The 19,488-nt window shown below is 51.5% G+C and overlaps 1 protein-coding gene across 4 annotated transcripts in view; it reads right to left on the bottom strand.

Annotated features, from left to right (window-relative positions):
- Hip1 (huntingtin interacting protein 1) overlaps positions 1-19,488 on the bottom strand; it is a 100,663-nt gene that overhangs the window by 45,004 nt on the left and 36,171 nt on the right. Inside the window, exon 1 of one of the 4 annotated variants that reach the window (XM_042686497.1) lies at positions 11,965-12,017. The exons of the other annotated variants lie outside the window; for them this stretch is intronic. Coding sequence (XP_042542431.1) covers positions 11,965-11,982 — 18 coding nt within the window. The 5' untranslated portion in view covers positions 11,983-12,017. Of the gene's footprint in view, positions 1-11,964; positions 12,018-19,488 lie in introns of those variants that run through there. 4 annotated transcript variants of the gene reach the window in all.

Consider the following 19,488-nt stretch of genomic DNA (forward strand, 5'->3'; position numbering starts at 1 on the left):
ACTATTTCTGTCAGCTGTGGGGCTTGAACTGGGCCTGGGCACTGTCCTTCAGCTCTTCAGCTCAAGGTGACTGCTCTACCAGTTGAGCCACAGCACCACTTCCAGATTTCTGGCAGTTTATTGGAGATAAGTCTCTTAGACTTTCCTACCCAGACTGGCTTTGAACAGTAATCCTCAGATCTCAGCCTCCTGAGTAGGTAGGATTACAGGCATGAGCCACTGGCGCCTGGCTGCTTTTCACTATTTTGTAGATGGAATAATCATGTACTTTCCTGCCTGGACTGGCTTTGAAACATGATCCTCTACATCTCAGCCTTCTGAGTAGCTGGGATTATAAGCAAAGGCTACCCACACTTGGGTTAGCCCTTTTGTTTTTACTTTGAGAGTCTGGTTAACTTTGCCCACCTGGCCTCAAACTCTCAATCCTTTTTCCTCCTCCTCTTAAATAGCTGGGATTGTTGGTATACACCACACATAGCCAGCTGATAGTGAAATTTCTGAAGAAGGATGAGGTCAAAGAAACTTCACCCAGTACCTGCGTTAACTGGCACACCTGGAAGAGGTCACATCTGCATCCGCTGAGGTCACATCTGAATTCGATGTGGCCACACCTTTCTCCACCCATACCCTAGGTAAGGCCTAGCCCAGGCCCAGACACCCTCCTGCCCAGCGCTTTCTCAGGTCTTTCCCAGCCAAGTGGAGGGCCAACATGGCCTGGTGCCAGCCGGAATGATGAATAAACCTACCCTTTACCTGAAAAAAAAAAAAAAGGAAGGAAGTATAAAAGCTGGGCACTGGTAGATCTCACCTGTAATCCTAGCTACTCATGAGGCTGAGGTCTAAGGATAGAGGTTCAAAGCCAGCTTGAGAAGAAAAGTCCATGAGACTCTTACCTCCACCAGAAAACCAGAAATGGAGTGGTGCTCAAAGTGGTAGAATGCTAGCCTTGAATGGATAAAGCTCAGAGGCAGTGCCCAGGCCCTGAATTCAACTGAGGGGGAAAAAAAAAAAAAGAGAAGATCATGAATATCTCCCAGAAGTAGAAGAGATGATGGACTGGGGAGAAAGTGGGTCTGTTGAGAAAGTGAAAAGGTTGGTTTCAGAAGCTGGGCACTGATGGTTCACGAGTATAACTCTAGCTAGTCAGGAAGCTGAGATCTCAAGGATTGCAGTTTAAAGACAGTCCAGGCAGCTAAGTGTGTAAGACTCTTATCTCCAATTAACTAAAAAAAACAAAAACTGGAAGTTGCCAGGCATCGGTGACTCACGCCTGTAATCCTAGCTACTCAGGAGGCTGAGATCTGAGGATTGTGGTTCAAAGCCAGCAAGGGCAGGAAATGTCTATGAAACTCTTATCTCCAATAAACCACTCAGAAAACTGGAAATGGCTGGCACTGTGGCTCAAGTGGTAGAGCGCTAGCCTTGAGCTGAAGAGCTGAGGGACAGCGCCCAGGCCCAAAGCTCAAGCCCGGTGACGGACAAAATAAAAAACAAAAAAATTGGAAGTTGGGAGGTGTGGCTCAAGTGATAGGGGGCTAGTCTTGGGCAAAAAAGCTCAGGGACGGTGTCAAGGCTCTGAGTTCACACACACCCACACTCAGCCCACACACCTATACACATACACACACAAGTCTGATTTTAGACGTGTTAAATTGGAGCTGCCTACTAGACACCCAAGAGGGGCTGTAACTGGCAGTGATCTGTGCCAGGAGTAAACTTAAGAGTTAGTCCCAAGCTAGATTTATCAATGTGGTCAATGCAGAGGGGTTTAAGAAAGGATAAGGGACCAGGTGAGATAGTGTACACCTGTAATCCCAGCTATTTAAGAGGAGAGTAGAACATCATTCTGAGGTTGGTGCTGGGCAAACTCACAAGACCCTGCCTGAAAAACAAACTAAAAACAAAAGCACGGAGGTTCAAGTAGTTCAAGTAGTCCAGCACTGAGTTCCACCTTTTCTATCACCAAAAACAAAACAAACCCATACCTAAGATCACCAAGGAATGAGCACAGAAATGTCTGGAGATGGGGCTAGGAAGGTGGCTCAGGTGGCTCAGTGGTAGAGCGCTTGCCTTGCATGCATGAGGCCCTGGGTTCAATTCCTCAGCACCACATAAGCAAAAAGAAAAAAGCCGGAAGTGGCACTGTGGCTCAAGTGGTAGAGTGCTAGCCTTGAGCAGAGGAGCTGAGGGACAGCGCCCAGGCCCAGAGTTCAAGCCCCATGACCGGAACCCCCCCCAAAAAAAGAAATGTCTGGAGATAGGCTGGGCCACCCCAATATTCAAAGAGCTAGGCTGAGATGGGTTCCAGAAATAGAAAATGATCACCAAGGAGAGTCAGGGTACACAGGACCGCATGGTGATCTGGATGCCACCTGGAGAAACAACTAGGAGCGACCCGGTCAGGGGGCATTTCCTAGGGCTGAGAACTGTACCCAATGTCATGGCGGCCTTCCCATCTAAGGGGGTCTGGGGAGGACACGAACCAGGCTACAGGTACCCAGTGAAAGAAAGGAGAACATATTTGAATTGAAGATGCCCAGCCCCAGTGTGTGTGGGAATGATCTGTGGTTCAGACTCTCTCAGTTTTCCCTTTCTGGCCTTGATAGGATCCTAGACTGACACACTGAACCCTGGCAGCAACATTCCAATGACAGACTGATAGGAACCTGCATTGTTCTCATAATCCAATCTGCCCAGTAGGAATTCATGGCCCACTCGCCACCCCATCCCCCCAACCGGGTCATTCTCAGAAGTCCTCACCTTGGAGCAATTAAAAATCCCACTTCTACCCAATATCAAAGTGTGCATAGCCCGGGGTGGTAATTTCTGCTGAAACTAACAGATCTGACTTCCTTGTTTGATTATCTTTAAATCCTAGACCCCCCCACCCCCACCCCGCAACCTCCCACCCCACTTTCTATGCTCCTTGTATCTCTGACTCTGTTTGGTACTACTTGGTGCCCCTCTTCAATGATGGTTAAATGCTGCTCTCATCTGTTAAGGTGTCTGTCTCCTTTCATCCACTTGATCTTTCCTAACACAGATGAGGGAAACTGAGGCCTGGGATGGCCAGAGGCCCATCTGGTCATAATACTAGGTGAGCTAGCTGGCCCGCTGCTAGCTTCTGAGGGACTGAGTCCTCACAGAGAAGGAAGGCTGGGAATGTGGCTTAGTGGTAGAATGCTTGCATGAAGCCCTGGATTTGATTTCTCAGTACCACATAAACAGAAAAAGCTGAAAGTAGTGTTGTGGCTCAAGTGATAGAGCTCTAATCTTAAAGGCCCTGAGTTCAAGGTCCAAGACCAACAACAAAAAAATAGCCTGGCACCAATGGCTCACACTTGTAATCCTAGCTACTCAGGAGACTAAGACTTGAGGATCGAGGATCGTGGTTCAAAAAGCCAGCCCAGGCAGGAAATCCGTGAGACTCTTATCTCCAATTAAACGCCAGAAAAACCGGAAGTGGTGCTGTGACTCAAGTGGTAGAGCCTCACCTTGAGCTGAAGAGCTCAGGGACAGTGGGCCAGGCCCAGAATTCAAGCCATAACTGGACCAAAACAAACAGACAAACAAACAAACAAAAAAAAAAACAGTGAAAGATGGTGCAAGGACACAGGAGCGGTGGGAAGGACAGAGTGGGTGGCACTTCAGGACAGGTGCTGCTGCCAGCCTCAGCCCTTCTGCCAGTCCTCTTCATCCCAGCCTGGTCCTTAGTGCTGGAACCTCAAAGGACTGTTTTTCGTCTTGTTCCTCAAGGTCCGTTCATGTCTGAACTTTCTCCCTGTCCCTCTTTTGGGTCCCTGATTTTCCCATCTAAGACAGACAAACAGAAAAACTCTTCTATCAAAATGTGTTGCTTAGAAGTTCCTGCTTTGGCCTGGTGGCTGGGCTCTTGTTATGGAAAAGTTTTGGGATAAGGAAAGATTTTTGTTTTTTGGTTTTTTGTTTTCTAGGTCCGGTCGTGGGGCCTGAACTCTGGGCCTGGGCACTTCAGCTCTACCACTTGAGCCACAGCGCCACTTCCAGCTTTTTTCTTTTTGCTTATGTGGTGCTGAGGAATCGAACCCAGGGCCTCATGCATGCAAGGCAAGCGCTCTACCACTGAGCCACCTTCCCAGCCCAAGGAAGGATTTTTGAAATGTAAGGTTTTGTCTTAAACTGATTTCTTTTCAAGATGGAATTAAGGAGGCTGGGAATATGGCTTAGTGGTAGAGTGATTGCATGCATGAAGCCCTGAGTTTGATTCCTCAGAATAATCACAAAAATCCAGAAGTGGCACTGTGGCTTGAGTGGTAGAACACTTGCCTTAGCACAGAGAGGCTCAAGAACAATGCCCAGGCTTTGAGTTCAAGCCCCAGGACTGGCCGAAGGAAAAAAAAAAAAAAAAAAGATGGAATTAAGACATACCTCAGATTGTTGAAGAAATGGCAGAGGAAGAAGGTACATTTAGAGATTACTTGTGTGCAGTTCATCTTATTTCAAAGTCACCTTATGTAAATACATCTTACCCTATTCAAACTAGCAAACAGGAGCAGATTGTGATCTTGAGCTCAACCAATCCCAGCAGAGGGGCAGGGCTACTGCACTGGGGATAAATAGGGGAGCAGTCTGCCTCCCTGTTCTGTGTGCTTGCTTACCAGATTTTTGGCTGATAGCACACGCTTCTGCAGAAGTAAAGTTTTCAATGCTAAGATAATTCTTTATTTTTTTTATCTATGGTTGTGACTCCACTGGTTCTTGGAGAGCGTATTTATGACAAGACAGACACACACACTGAATGAACCACTCCTGGCCTAGAACTGACCCTAGAATCAAGACTATATATTTGTTCACTGAGCCCCACTAAAGAAACTGAGGCCTGGGATGGTTTGGTAACTTGCCCTGGTGCTAGACAGCCTCCTGCTAGACAGCCCAGCTAGGAAGGCACAGAGCCAGAATCAGAACCCAGACATTGCTGCAGGATCCCAGCTATACTCCTCCTGGCCTGAGAGGGGGAATTCATTCATTCCCTTGGACCTCTGTCTAGTCATGGTCTCATGGTTGTAAGATTTTGCCTTCCAACCAAACAGCAGAACTGCAGGCCTCAAGGTTTTACTTAGAGTCAGAGGAAAGACAGCGCGGGTAGGCCCTGATGATGATCTGGAGGTCTCAGAAGAGCTGGCAGAGGCCCTCCCTATTCAACCCTCAGCAGTGTACTAGAGTTTTGGGGAGCCTATTGCCCTTCCAGAGGGGTTTCATCACCTGCTATAGGGCTGCCAGTTGATAGCTTCCTCAGAAAGCCACAGGTGGCAGGAGGAGTGGGAGCTGCCCACAGGGCTGGGGCAGGGCCAGCCCCACCCAGGCCTACCAGCTCCTCAGGACCAAACATCACCACACCCATCTCTCTGAAGCATAGCTCCAAGGCACACCTGCTATGACTTGGACAAGGCTGTTCTACAGCCTGCATCACTAAGAGGCAGGATTTAGTGGGAAGTCATTCCATCACTGAAAGGAGACCAACACACAAGGATAAGGCCTCTTCCTGGCTGCCATGAGGTAAGCAGCTCCCTTCAGCACATGCTCCCACCATGAAGTACTGCCTCACCACAGGCCCAAAAGCAGCAAGACAACTGACCATGGCCTGGAATCTCCCAAACTGTGAGCCAAACTAAACGATTCCTCTTTTCTTTCTTTCTTTTGGTAGTCCCAGGGTTTGAACTCATACAGATTCTTGGACATATGTACAAAAGGTGTCTCCTCAAAAGTGGGAAACTTGACCTCTCTTTATCTGCAAATACTAAAAAACTTCACATTTCCTGAGCACCTGCTTTGAACCAGGCATTGACTTTACAATGTTCAGGGAGGTTCTACGACTGTCTTGTTACACAGAGGACAAAACCCTGGCACAAGGGCTGGGAAGGTGGCTCAGTGGTAGAGCACTTGCCTTGCATGCCTGAGGCCCTGGGTTTGATTCCTCAGCACCACATAAGCAAAAAAAAGCTGGAACTGGCACTGTGGCTCAAGTGGTAGAGCGCTAGCCTTGAGCTGAAGATCTGAGGGACAGCGCCCAGGCCCAGAGTACAGGCCCCACAACCAGACCCAAAAAAAAAAAAAAAAAAAAAACCACAACCTTGGCACAAGGAGCCTCAGTAACCTGCCCAAATGAGCAAATGAGTAAGCAGTAAAGACAGACTTTGATCCCCAGGACCCAAGCCTCTGACATGGATCTGGATCTGGAGTAATAGCATAGTGGATGGTAGAATCCAACTCTTCAGAATAGCCCATGGTGTGTGTGTGTGTGTGTGTGTGTGTGTGTGTGTGTGTGTGTGTGTGTGTGTGTGTGTATGTGTCTGTGTGTGTGTGTGTGTGTGTGTGTGTGTGTGTGTGTGTGTGTCTGTCCATCTGTCTATGGGCATGGTTTCATCAAAGGAACTTAGGCTGTTTCTCCCTCTAAGAGCACTACTTGATACGGTTCATTCCAGTGTGCCTACATATGCACAGATGACCTGTAGAGAAAGGTGTAAGGATTTATGTCAAATAGTTGGCAGCAGTATCCCATGACAGGAGAACACTGATCTTTATTTTTTTTTACACCTTTTCACAGCTCCCAGATAACAGCCGTGGTACATAGCCTATTTCCTCCCTGATGCCACTGTTGACCATGGCTATGGGGTGTGAAAATACACTCAGCACAGGCACCCCCAAACAAAAGCAGTGGGGACCATGTGCCCAAGGCCATCCTGCCTCAGAGCCGAGAAGCCACTGAAGCTGGAAGACTGCCCACAGAAAGACCCAGAACCCCAAGTGCCAAGTCCTGATTCCCCAAGCCTCTGTTTCTCTTAATTAGGTGGCACTCGATCCACACAGCTTGGCCACAGAAAAGCCCCTGGTTTGCAAGTGCCACAGTGATCCAGGCCCCAGGGAGGACCATGACCTCCAGGAAGAGGGATCAGAAGGTGGTGTAAACCTGTCAAAGCCACTTGAGGGGTTCATTGTTGTTGTTGTTGTTGTCTATCATGGGGTTTGAACTCAGAGTCTGGGCACTGTCCCTAAGCTCTTTTGCTCAAGGCTAGCTTCCTACCACTTTGATCCACAGCTCCACTTCCAGTTTTCTGGTAGTTAATTGGAGATAAGAGTCTCATGGACTTTCTTGTCCAGCTGGCTTTGAACCACAATCCTCAGATTTCAGTCTCCCGAGTAGTTGGGATTACAGATATGAACAGAGCCACCAGTGCCTGGCACTTGTGTTTTTTGTTTTGCCGGTCATGGGGCTTGAACTCTGGGCCTGCACTCTACAGCTCAAGGTGAGTGCTCTACCACTTGAGCCACAGTGCCTCTTCCGGTTTTCTAGTGGTTTATTGGAGATAAAAGTTTCACGGACTTTCCTGCCCAGGCTGGCTTTGAACCGTGATCCTCATATCTCAGCCTCCTGAGTAGCTAGGATTACAGGCGTGAGCCACTGGTGCCCACATTTGCACATTTTTAATCTAGGCCTCACACTTGTGCCACACCACCAGCCACACTGCCTCTCCTGAAAGTTCCTGGGCCCACCCTGGGGCTGGTTCTCTTGAGCTTCTGCCCTGAACATCACATCATTTATTCCTTAATGATGGGATAGCAGTGTCACTGCCATCCCTTTCTCTGGAGCCCCCCAGCTCATCCCCAGCAGCAAGCTATGAAAGGCTAACCTGGCTAGTCCCACAGGGACTAGCTATACCTGCTCTTCTGGCACAAACCACAGGCAGCACCAGCTTGGCGTTATGACCTTGGGCTTTGGGAATATGGGGATGGCCCTGCCTCTCCTCACTGCCTGGGGGATTCCTTCCCCTCGGCCCTGGAGTCCTGTCTCCCCCATGATCCTTATCCTCAAGCTGCCAGCTCCAGACCTGCCTGTCTCACACTCGTAGCTGGCTCAATGGGTTCCTGGAGCATCGACACAATCACTGACCGAACCCAATCAGCAGTGGGACAGATGGCATTGGTCCATTCCATGTTACTGTCACAGAACACTGGAGGCTGGGTGATTTTTATAGCAAAAAGAGGCTGACCTAGCTCAGCTTTGTGGAAGTCTAAGGGCCCACCTACAGTGACAGGGTTCCAGTATGGTTCAGAGACAAGCAGCATGTGTCTCTAACCTTTGGTGTATCTCTCCCCCACCTGCTCTCTACAGTGGAGATGGAGCCCAGAGCCTCAAGCCTGGTATGCAAGTACTCCATGAGCTTAGCACCTTCCTTTACTCTCTTTCTCCTATGAGCCCATTAGCATTCATCCAGTGGCAGGGCATCTGATGAGCTTCTTTAATCCCAAAGGGCCCCCTTCTTTCCAAATGCTACAGTCTAAAGGATTGAGGCACCACCCTCTATCAATCATTCAACCACAGGAATGGGAAAAAATACCCAGAGCATCACTGACCATTTTCAAACCATATCCCATCCAGCACTGACTGCTCTTAAGCAGTCAATGCCCTGGTCTTTACCTGTGGCCATTATGTTTTTGTTGTTGTTGTTGTTTGGAGACAAGGATTTGCTATTGAGCCTAAATTGGCCTCCAACTAACTATCGGCCTGCCTCTGCCTCTCAAGTGCTGAGATTACAGGCAGGTACCACCATGACCAACTGAACTCTGCTATATATTTTATACATATTTTCGTTTTATTTATTTATTTTGTCAGTTGTGGGGCTTGAACTCTGGGCCTGGGCACTGTCCCTCAGCTCTTCAGCTCAAGGCGAGCGCTCTACCACTTGAGCTACAGCGCCACCTCCGGTTTCCTGGTGGTTTATTGGAGATAGGAGTCTCACTGTCTTTCCTGCCCGGGCTGGCTTTGAACCGCAATTGTCAGATCTCAGCCTCCTGAGTAGCTAGGATTACAGGCGCTGAGCCACTGGCGCCCACCAATACTTATTTTTAATCTGTAAAATGTAGCTAAGTATTCTAGACCTGCCTTTCTCACAAGGTTGTGGTAAAAAAATGGGGTAGGGATGGGCTGGGAAGGTGGCTCAGTGGTACAGTGCTTGCCTTGCATGCATGAGACCCTGGATTCCATTCCTCAGCACCACATGAGCAAAAAAAAAAAAAATGCTGGAAGTGGTGCTGTGGTTCAAGTGGTAGAACGCTTGCCTTGAGCTGAAAAGCTGAGGGACAGCGCCCAGGCCCAGAGTTCAGGCCCCACAACCAACCAAAAAATAAAAATAACATGGGATAGGGAAAAACCTTTGTACGCGGTCAAGCATCTTGCAAATACACACTGTTCTATAAATTACTATGCTCTTTGGTGAGGATGGGGTAGTGACTGTCCCAGGATTATAGCATTGGGTGAAAGCAGAGGCCCCTCTCATCAATCTCAGCAGGGCATCTGCACTTTACCCGGAACACATGGTGAACTAACTGGCTGTCCCCTGGGCAGGTATCTGATGTCATCCAAGATTCATGGGTGGCAGCAGCTGGTAGTCCCACTCTCTCTAGTCATTTGTCCCTTCCTTTAGAAAGATAAACTAGACCCCAGAGAATTGGTCCCAACAGCAATCACCTAAAATACACTCCCGCTCTTCAGGCCAATCAACAAATTAAGGAGTATAGGGCTGGGTATGGTGGCATATGCCTATAATCCCAGCTACCTGAGGGGTGGAGGAAGGAGGATAATAGTCATCTGAGGCCAGTCTAAGGCCAAAACAGATAAATAAATAAATAAATACACAAATAAATAAAGCACCAGACCCTGTTTAGAGAACAAAGTAAAGCAAAAGGGTCTGTGGGCATGGATCAAGTGCTTGCCTGATAAATACTCTATTCCCACCAAAACCAGCCAGCCACACAAAAGCTGGGCAGGGCACCTTACCTATGAGCCAGACAAGCCCTCAAGGCCAGTGTCAGGCAAGGACGTGGCTGCAGTGCAGGGTTTGAGGACAACCCTGGAACCTAAGGACCTCAGGGAAAGTCCTTTAAGCCAGACTTCCCAAGGGGCATGAATGGGCAGTGGGGAAGGCAAGCAGGCCTCCAGTGGGAACGGAAGTGGGGTAGGTGGTGCAGTTTCCCCGGTGGGGTGGGGAAGGTTCTTTTAGCTACACAGCCCAGGGTCTGTGCTCCTCACAAAGGGCCAGGACAATGGCTTCTGGGTTGGGCTCTTCTTGGCTGCTCAATGATTAATGAGAATTGAGTATCACTTTTGTTTGGACTCCAGGCTAAAAGAGGAAAGAAGCAATAAATGCACCTCTCTGCTCACAAGTCCTGGCACCTTGGCTAGCTTTCAAGCCCTGACTAGTCTGGCTGCCACCAACTGGCAGACATTTCCCTAACTCAAAACCCTACCCCAGCCGAATGCCCCAGCCTTAGCTGTGCCCACTGCCCTTCCTGAGGCTGTACTACCAGGCAGAACCAACTCCACCCAGCCTTCCAGGGCCAGCTGAGTCTTCATACTCCAGCTGAATTCTGCAGCTCCTTCTCAGACCCTAAAACAGCTTTTGGAGCTGTGGCCTTCTGTCTAGGGCCAGCCTGGACATCTAACTACTGACTGACCTGTGTCTCTATAGACCATTCATTTAGGTGTTAGGAGCCCCAATGAGCAGAAGGCCTGGGTTCCATTTATTTGTGGCCCTTACCCCAATACTTGCTATAGAAATAATAGAATTAGTGCTGGGAGCTGTGGCTCACACCTGCAACCCTAGCTAGTCAGAGACCAAGATCAGAGGGTGGAGATTTGAGGCATCAAAATTGGTGACGCTGCATTTCAAGTACTGGGTGAGCACAGTGGCCTATGCCTGTCATCCCAGCAGCAAAGGGAAGCTCACACATGAGGACTGCAGGCTAGACTGGTCCCAGCATCAAATGAGACCCTATCTCAAAAATAAATAGTGCAAAAAGAGACTGGTAGAGTGGATCAAGTAGTAGAGCACTCCCCTAGTAAACTCAAGGCCCTGAGTTCCAGTACAGCCATAAATAAATAAATGGCTAATTAAATACACACTGTTGAATTAATGAGGGATAGACAATGGTGAAAATCTCAGCATGGTGCTTCTCTAAGAACAGAGGTCCTGACTGGTCCTGGCAGACCAAGAGTTTCAAGGGAGCGGAGAGGGCTCCATGGGGAGTTGTTACAGCTACCCCAGACTGGCCCAGCCTCCCAGCACGGCCCACCACAGCCAGGCTGTCCCCACAGGAAGACAGGACTCCCCGCTTTCCCTGCCTTTGGCAGGCACAGTTCTTTTGAGACTGGTCCCCTGGTATAGGAAGGGAGTCTCACCTGTCCTATAACCAAGCTGGATCCACCTTCTCTAAGGAATGGGGGTCCCCAAAGACACTTGTCCCCAGAGACAATCACAACCAGCCTCAAATTCCAGGACCTGCTTCTCATCCCTGAGCTAAACAGATATGCATTCCCATAGACAGATAGACAGACAGTCAGACAGACACACACACAGACACACACACAGACAGACACACACACACACCAGCCTGCTCCTTTCCTCTGCGGCCCTGGGGACCCCCACAAGCCATAGGGAGGCCCGCCAGCCTGACAGGTGGGAGTCAGGCCATTGGGGCCCTGGTGTGAAGTGGGCTCAGCCTCCACCCCAGGTCCTGCTGTGACCATTGCTCAACCCTCCCCTCAGAGCCCCCAAATTGCTGGGTTAGCAGTAGCTCTCTGAGAACAACAGCACTCCCTCACCTACTATATCTGGGTGTGGGGCAGGACAGGACCCTCCAGGGTAGCCCCCCCTAACGGCCCCCAGGCCTACAAGTGGCCAATCTAGATCCAGCAGTCGCGGCTGCCCTCACTTTGGCGACCCCCCGCCCGGAGGACCCCCAGCGCACGGACCGAGCCGGGGTTGGGGGCGCACGGCCCCCTGCGGCCCCCAAGGCGGTACCCAGGAGCCCCGCCGGTGCGGTGCTGTGGGCCAGCCCGCATCAAGAGGCACCAGGCGGGATCAACAAGCCAGAAACTTTCTATGGCCCGGAGGCGAGGCGGCGGGAGGGGCCGCGCCCCTCACTTACCATCTTGCTCACGTCCATGGCCGAGGCTGCGGGCGCCCCCCACCCTCGAGATCCCGCACGAGCCCCAAACGCTGCGGGCCGCTAGTGTGGCCCGGGAGCCCGCGGAGCCGTGCTGCGGGCGGGCGGCCAGCAGGGCCGGGCAGCGCCGGGCCCGGTCCGGCTGGGAAGGGCGGGAGGGAAGGGGGGAGGGCGGGAGGGGGCTGTGGAGGGAATGAGGGGCGGGGAAGGAATGAGAGGAGGGGAGGAGGCCGGAGGGGGGGGGGCGAAGGAAGGAGAAAGGGAGGGGTGGAGGGGGAGGGGATGAGGAGGGAAGGGGAGGGGGGACAGGGAGAGGGAGGGGCCGCGCCGGGTCGGCGGGAGGCCCTGCTGGCTGAGCACCCGCCGCCGCCCGGGGGACCCCAGACCGGCTGCAGGGGGCGTAGAGGGACCCAGGAGGATTCGGGGGCGGGAGCCCCTCGAGCAGCAGGGCACGATGTGATCTGAATAACAAAAGGTCGCCTCTGCAACCTAGCGGGGAGTGTGTGCACGCGCGTGTGCATGTGTGAGTGAGCAAGTGTGCACGCATGCCTGCACAGTTGTGTGTGTGCACTCGTGTAAGCATGTGTATACCCTGTGTCTGTGTGCACTGTGTGAGTACACTGGTGTGTGTGAGAACACGTGTGTGAGTGCACTGGTGTGTGTGTGTGTATCACCGCGGGGCATAGGTGGGCCTTGGGAAGGGGAGGGGGCCCAAGCCCAGGCAGCCGACATGACATTCCAGTGGGGCTCTCCCCATTGGGTTCCCGAGACAAAGAGGGGATTCAGGAGTGGTGTGCCTCCCACAGCTAATGCCCCTCCCAAATGAGTCTGGGGTCTCCAGATAGCAAATAGAAAGGGGCCGGTTTCACAGGTGTCCCCAGGAGGGTTCTAAGTGACCCTAACCCCCAGTGAGCCATGGCCAGCCTTCTCAGCTCCCAGCTTCCTGGGATAAGAAATCCCCCTCCTTCCTGCAGATTTGGGGAGCATGGCTGGCAGGCAGAAGAGGGCTCCTTTGGAGTAAAGTCTCCAGAACAAGCATGGCGTGTACACCCTAAGTCAGAGGAGCAGAATGGTTTAGGTTCAGTAGTAAGCAGGGTGCAGAATCTTGCATCTGAGGAAACCAAGGTGGGGTCCAGTTGCTGAGTAGCCCCAGGACACACACCTGGCAGGAGAGTGAAAGAGTTTCCCATGATGCCCTGGGGCGGCCCACAGTGGGGAGCTACCTCAAAGTGGGGTTACAAGTGGGCCACACCACTCCCTGAAATGAGCAGATGAGAGACTCTTTCAGGAGCCAGATGGCCAGGCCCCTCTCTGCCCGTAAGAAGGGCCCACCTGAGGTGCCTGGCAGCTCCCACTTCTGATCTATGGCATGGAGGCTGTCTGTCTGCCTCCTGGGAAGATGTGTATGTGTCACAACTTCAAAGCAATCTACAAGCAGAAATGCAGGCAGTAATCTCTGAGCTTTTCATTTTGTGGCTGGCAGGACGCCAAGCATCCCTCAGCTCCAGGTCATAGATCTCTGCACCCAGGTCCCCTGTCTGACCCCAAGTCTAGACTGCCCACTCCAGAGCAAGCCTGGCAATGATGAACCTGTACCCACGCTGCAAAAGTCAGATCCACCCCAGTCTGTTCTGGTGTGCGGGGCTCCCAAGTGCCCCTCCTCAACCCAGGCCCACTAGGGTGAGCCCCAGTGGGCAGTTGTATCAGGACAGGGGCATGCCCCAGTTTGCCTGCCTTCCAATACTGATGCCCACAGGGGATCTGGACTGCCAGCACCCAAAGGACTGGTTCCTTTAAGGAATGGGTTTTGGATCACCTGCTGCTTTATCCAGGGACTCTGCATTTTTTGTCTTTCTTCAAAAAAAAAAAGATGGGATGCACTTAATATGTTTAAAAGAAGGGATGAGCTCTCAGACACAGGGTTCATTAAGGTTTCTCACTAGATCATAGCATGTTCTCCAAAATGGGGACAGTAGCTCAGTACAGTAGGACATCTACAATATCAGATACTCAAAAGGGAGAGGCAGGGCTGGGGATGTGGCTTAGTGGTAGAGTGCTTGCCTAGCATCCATAAAACCCTGGGTTCCATTCCTCAGTACCACATAAGCAGAAAAAGCTGAAAGTGGCACTGTGGCTTAAGTGGTAGAGTGCTAGCCTTGAGCAAAAGAAGCTCAGGGACAATGCCCAGGCCATGAGTTCAAGCCCCAGGACTGACCAATAAAAAGAAGCGGATGCAGGAGGATCATGAGTTCCAGGTCAGCCTGAGCAAAGTTACGTAGACTCAATGTCAGAGAACAAAGTTGGATGTCAGTGGTTCATGTCTATAATCCTGGCTACATGGGAGGGTAAAGATCACAGCTCAAGGCCAGATCCACCACAGATAGAAGATGAATGTAGTGGTGCTCACCCGTCAGCCCAACTCCAGATCTTCCTGTCTCAGCCTCTCAAGTGCTGGGATTACAGTCGGGTACCGATATACTCAGCCTGGCCGAGACTTTCAACGTGAGCCTCCTCTGGCCTCCTTGCCTAGTCTTCTTGTCTTACTCATTTGCCACAATTTCATCCTAACTCCCCACCAGCCTGCCTCAAATGGAAAACCAGCCTTTCCGTGGTTCACTGGGTATTCAAAGGCCTCTCTTGCCACATTAGTTCTAAGCCTGGATGAGTCTCCTCCTTCCCTGTGAGGCCAGAAGTCGCTTTTCCACAGTGGACAGCCCTTGGGTACAGCCTGCAGCCATGACGGCTGTGCCCTGGACTCCCCAGCTCATGGGTGAGCAAGCTCGCACCAAGGCTGAACGTGACTGAACGCTCTGCCCCTTCCTTCAGTCCACAAGGGACATCAGCCAAAAAGCACAGAAAATATAGGGCATGGTGGCTCACACCTTTAATCACACCTACTTGAGAGGTAAGTCATAGTTTAAGGTGTATGGGGAGCAGGGGTGAGACCCACAAACAAAGCAAACGTGTCCATGCACACCTGTAATCCTACCTACAGGTAGGAGGCTTACAGCCTGAGGCCAGCCTGAGCAAAAGCATGAAGCTGGGTACCGGTGGCTCACACCTGTAATCCTAGCTACTCAGGAGGCTGAGATCTGAGGATCGAGGTTTGAAGCCAGCTGGGCAGGAAAGTCTGCGAGACTCTTATCTTCGATTAACCATCAGAAAACCAGAAGTGGTTTTCTGAGCTGTGGCTCAAGTGGTTTTCTGAGTGTTTTTGAGCTGTGGCTCAAGTGGTAGAGCGCTCACCTTGAGCTGAAGAGCTGAGGGACAGCATCGAGGCCCAGAGTTCAAGCCCCATGACCGACCAAAAAAAAAAAAAAAAGGCCTGAGACACTACCAGAAAATAAAAGCATACAATGGCCTTAGGAAATAGCACCCAGGTAAGTCAGAAGGTAGAAGCAGGAAGACTGAGTTCCAGGTCAGCCTGGGCTACATAGGGAGACCCTGTCTCAAAAACATGAGGGCTGGGGATGCAGCTCAGTGGTAGAGCACCACTTGCCTTGGGTCCAATGCCAGCACCACAAAACTTAAAAAGGGGCGGGGGGAGGGGGGGTTTGGGGGGGGGGGGTTGGGGGGGGAGAGATTTCCTGACAATCTACAAATGCAGTGTCTATATCCCAGTGGAGGCTGCCCCCTACTGGTGGCCAGTGTGCAGGACCTCCACAAATACCACACCAAGGATGAGATGCTGGGATACTGGGATGACAGGCTCCAGAGACAAGAAATTCCAGTCATTTCCAGTAACATGAAGTGGTTACTTATTAATAACTAAATACTGTCTCAAAAGAGCCTTAGCAGATACATTACCACACCATTAATAAAAATAAGTCAGTGCAATGACACTTGGGTGTCATTTTGTTCAGTCTAGGCTGCATAGTTCCAGACCAGCCTGGGTGGCTCAAGCCTGTAATCCTAGCTACTAGGGAGGCAGAGACAGAGGATCACAGTTTGAGGTCAGCATCTTGAGCATGGCAACTCTGTCATCCGAGCTTCAGGGGAGGTACAATGGCCAGGCACTGTAGTGAATATTTGTAATCCCCAGCAACTCTGAGAAGCACAAGCAGGAGGATTGCAGCCCAGCTGGTCAGGAAAGAAAGGGAGACCCGACCTCAAAAGGCAAAACGAGGCTGGAGGTATGGCTCAAGTAGCATAGCATCTGACTGGCAAGTGTGAGGCCCCAAGTTCAATCCCCAGTACTGTCAAAACCTTCTAGATCATCTGCAAGGGCTTCCTCCCAACCTGAAAGCATATCTCCGGTCTCACATGGAGCGACCAGTGTCCACTTCAGAGTGTAACCCTTGCTTTATGGAAATCGCTCTGAAATACGTGGGGTGTGGAGACGAGGAGACAGCAGAACGAGTCGGGAAGGCCAGTGACGAGACAGCTGTTCTGCCAACTACACACAGAAGCGCCAGCCCCAGGACCCCTCAAAAGCCAAGACATTAGCACCTCTGGTCAGTGTTGAGCCAGGTGCTGGGCTTGCACAAGCCTTGGTTTTCTTGGTGACCAGGCACAAGCAATCCCCTGGCCAGCCAGCACACACTACACTACACAAGGTAACACACCCGGGAGCGTGAGCTGCCATCTCCATTGCAAGCACAGCACCACCCAGGCCGGGCAGGCGCTGCTCAAGAAAGACCTTGTTAGGGACACAATGGACACCATGATCCTAGCCAAGCCTGCATTAAAGCTAGTGAACATCCATGGCAGCTTACTGGGTCCCCAGGAGCCAGCAGCCCCCTGCAGCCCACCATGACACAGGCTCTGCTAGAGTGTGCTGAGGCCCACGCAGTGGCACACAACAGTGGGCACCCAGCCTCTGGGAAGCTAGTGACCTGCTCAAGTCCCATGGAGGGACTTCTCCAGGCTCATCTGCCTCCCTCATGCACCGCCCACCTCCCTGGGACCCATGCCTCCAGCAGACGGCCTTCAGGGAGCAAGAACATCAGCGGGGCTGTCTACTCCCCTGCCATTTGAGCGCCAGCTGGGAGCCCTGAGAGCTGCAGCATAAATGAGTAAGTAAAAGGCCTGGCCTGTCCATATGCCAGGCTCTGAGCTCCACAGGCATCAGGTCCCAGGTGAGTCTGGGGGACATTCCTGGGCTCTGGGGTGCACAGCCCCCTCCCTGAGTTATCCAGAGTAGGCCCTCCTGCTATGGCAGAACTAAGAGGAAGGGCTGAGAGGTCTCCCAAGCCCCTTTTTACTCAGGCACCAACAAAAGTGTGCACTAAGGCTGGGGTGCAGTAGCTCATGCCCATAATCCTAGCCACTCAGTAGGTGGAGATCAGGAGGGATCAGGTTTGAAACTAGTCCCTGTAAAAAGTCAGTGAGATCCCCTATCTTACCAAATGAGCCCTGTGTGGTGGTACATGCCTGTATCCCAGCCATGATTGAAGGTGTGTATGTAGGAATGTAGTCCCAGGCCCACAGCTATTGCTTGGGAAACAGACCTCACCCTGGGAGCTCTGATGGAGCCCAACTAACTAGTGCCAGCCTGGACACCCGGACTTCTAAAGTTCCCCCAGGCAGGTGCAGTGGCTCCCACCTGTAATTCCAGACACAGGAAGCAGAGGATGGCAGTTTGAGGCCAGCTAGGATAGAAAGTTAATGAGATGCCCCCACCTCATTGCAACCAATAGCCTGGGCATGGTGGTACATGCCTGTCATCCCACCTGCATGGGAGGCAGAGGTAAGCAAATGGATCAATATTTAAGGGTAGCAACCAGAAAAAGAAAAAGTAAGACCTTATCTGAAAAATGAGCTAAAGCAAAAAGAGTTGGGGCAGTGGCTTCAGTGGCAGAGCATCTGTCAGCAAGCGCAAAGCCCTGGGTACAAGCCTGGTACCACAGGGCGGGGGACTTCCTCACTGGCAGCTGAGACAGGAAACAGCAAAAAACGAGAGGTAGACTCAGGAATTCCTGCACTGGTCCTGGCTGAGGCTGAGCTGGACAGGAGATGAAGGAATGAGATACACTGCTGACACCAGGAGTTTCCAAACTTCCTTCTATCTGGAATTTTCCAGGTCTTGACCAAAGAAAAGAGGCTGTACCAAGATGGCTACTGGACTAGCAGAAGGCCTGGAGGGATCTAGGCAGGGGGATATAGCAATGTGGGGCTCACCCTAGGCTGGAAGCAGCCAGTCCCAGACAGAGAGACTTGGGTCCACTGTAACTCCCAAGGGACAAGACCAGAATCCTCTCTGCCCAGTTTGTCTCTGTGGCCAAACTGTATCCCCCAGGCATGGACCAGGCAGAGAACCGGATGTTCCAGCTCATAGGTGCTCAGAGTGACCAAGGCTGCAGAGGTGCCGGGGAGAGGGCAGCAGGCCACCAGGCTAATTCCCGGCTATTATAGCTGCGCCGGAAGCCAGCCTGGCCCAGCTGTCAGGCAGTAGCAATTTACAAGCCTGGGGGGAGGGAAGAGAGAGGAAAAACATCACCACCTCCCCACCCCCAGATTGATCCTAGGGTATTTTTAGGAGATTATTCACCCTGCATTTTACTTTGAAAAGTCATCGCAGGGGCTCTGTGCAAAAACCTCTTAGGGGGAAGCAACTGCTCACATGGGTGGCTGGGCAGGGGAAGCACCTGTGCTCACCCACAAGGATGTTAGATGGGGTCTTCAAGAACTCCCCCCCCTCCACATACACACACAGAGCAAACCTTATCCCAGGAGTCTGAATACAGTGGCTTGTGAACCACAGGCCCCATGTTCCAGTCCTACCTCCAGCTCTTACTTGCTGACTGGCCCCTTTGAAGAGGTCAGGGTCCTGGGCAAGTCGTGTGTGTGTGTGTGTGTGTGTGTGTGTGTGTGTGTGTGTGTGTGTGTGTGTGTGTGTGTGTGTGTGTGTGTGTGTGTGCGCGTGCGCGTGCATGCGTGCGTGCGCACCCACACACACACTCCAGTCACTAGAGAACAGGGAGGGTACAAAAGCAGCCGCAGAGCAGGACTGAGGAGCCAGGGGGGCATCCAGGCTCTTACCTTTTAACCTGACTATGGTATCCCTTCCGGTACAAAAAGCTTTTCATTTTACATAGTCAAATTGACCAACTTGATCTTTTCCTGGCATGCTTTCAAAAGCTTTTCCCCAGCTGGATGTGGAGAGGCAACGATGGGAGAATCCGGTTCAAAGCTAGCTAATGACTCCCCATTATCAAAAAATAAGCTAGGGGTAGTGGCTCATAGCTGTCATCCAAGCAACTCAAGAGGCAAAAGGATCACAGTCTGAAGTTGGCCAAGATGAAGTATGAAACCTTATTGGAAAAATAACTAAAGTAAAAGGGCTGGGGACATGGCTCAAGAGACAGAGTATTTGCCTAGCAAGCAAAAGACCCTGAGTTCTAGTAAAGGTGGGGGAGGGAGGCTGTAATGGCAGAAAACTAGGCAACAAACCAACACAACTGCCAAGATAAACTGTGGTAAGGTGTCTGCACGTGCGTGGCAGACATGTGAGGACAGACTATCCCAGGACAGGCGAGGGGCAGCGGCTGGGGGGCAGAGCGTGGA

The sequence above is a fragment of the Dipodomys spectabilis genome, unplaced genomic scaffold (assembly GCF_019054845.1).
Source record: "Dipodomys spectabilis isolate Male_0828 unplaced genomic scaffold, ASM1905484v1 ptg000098l, whole genome shotgun sequence".
NCBI classification, from domain to species: Eukaryota; Metazoa; Chordata; class Mammalia; order Rodentia; family Heteromyidae; genus Dipodomys; species Dipodomys spectabilis.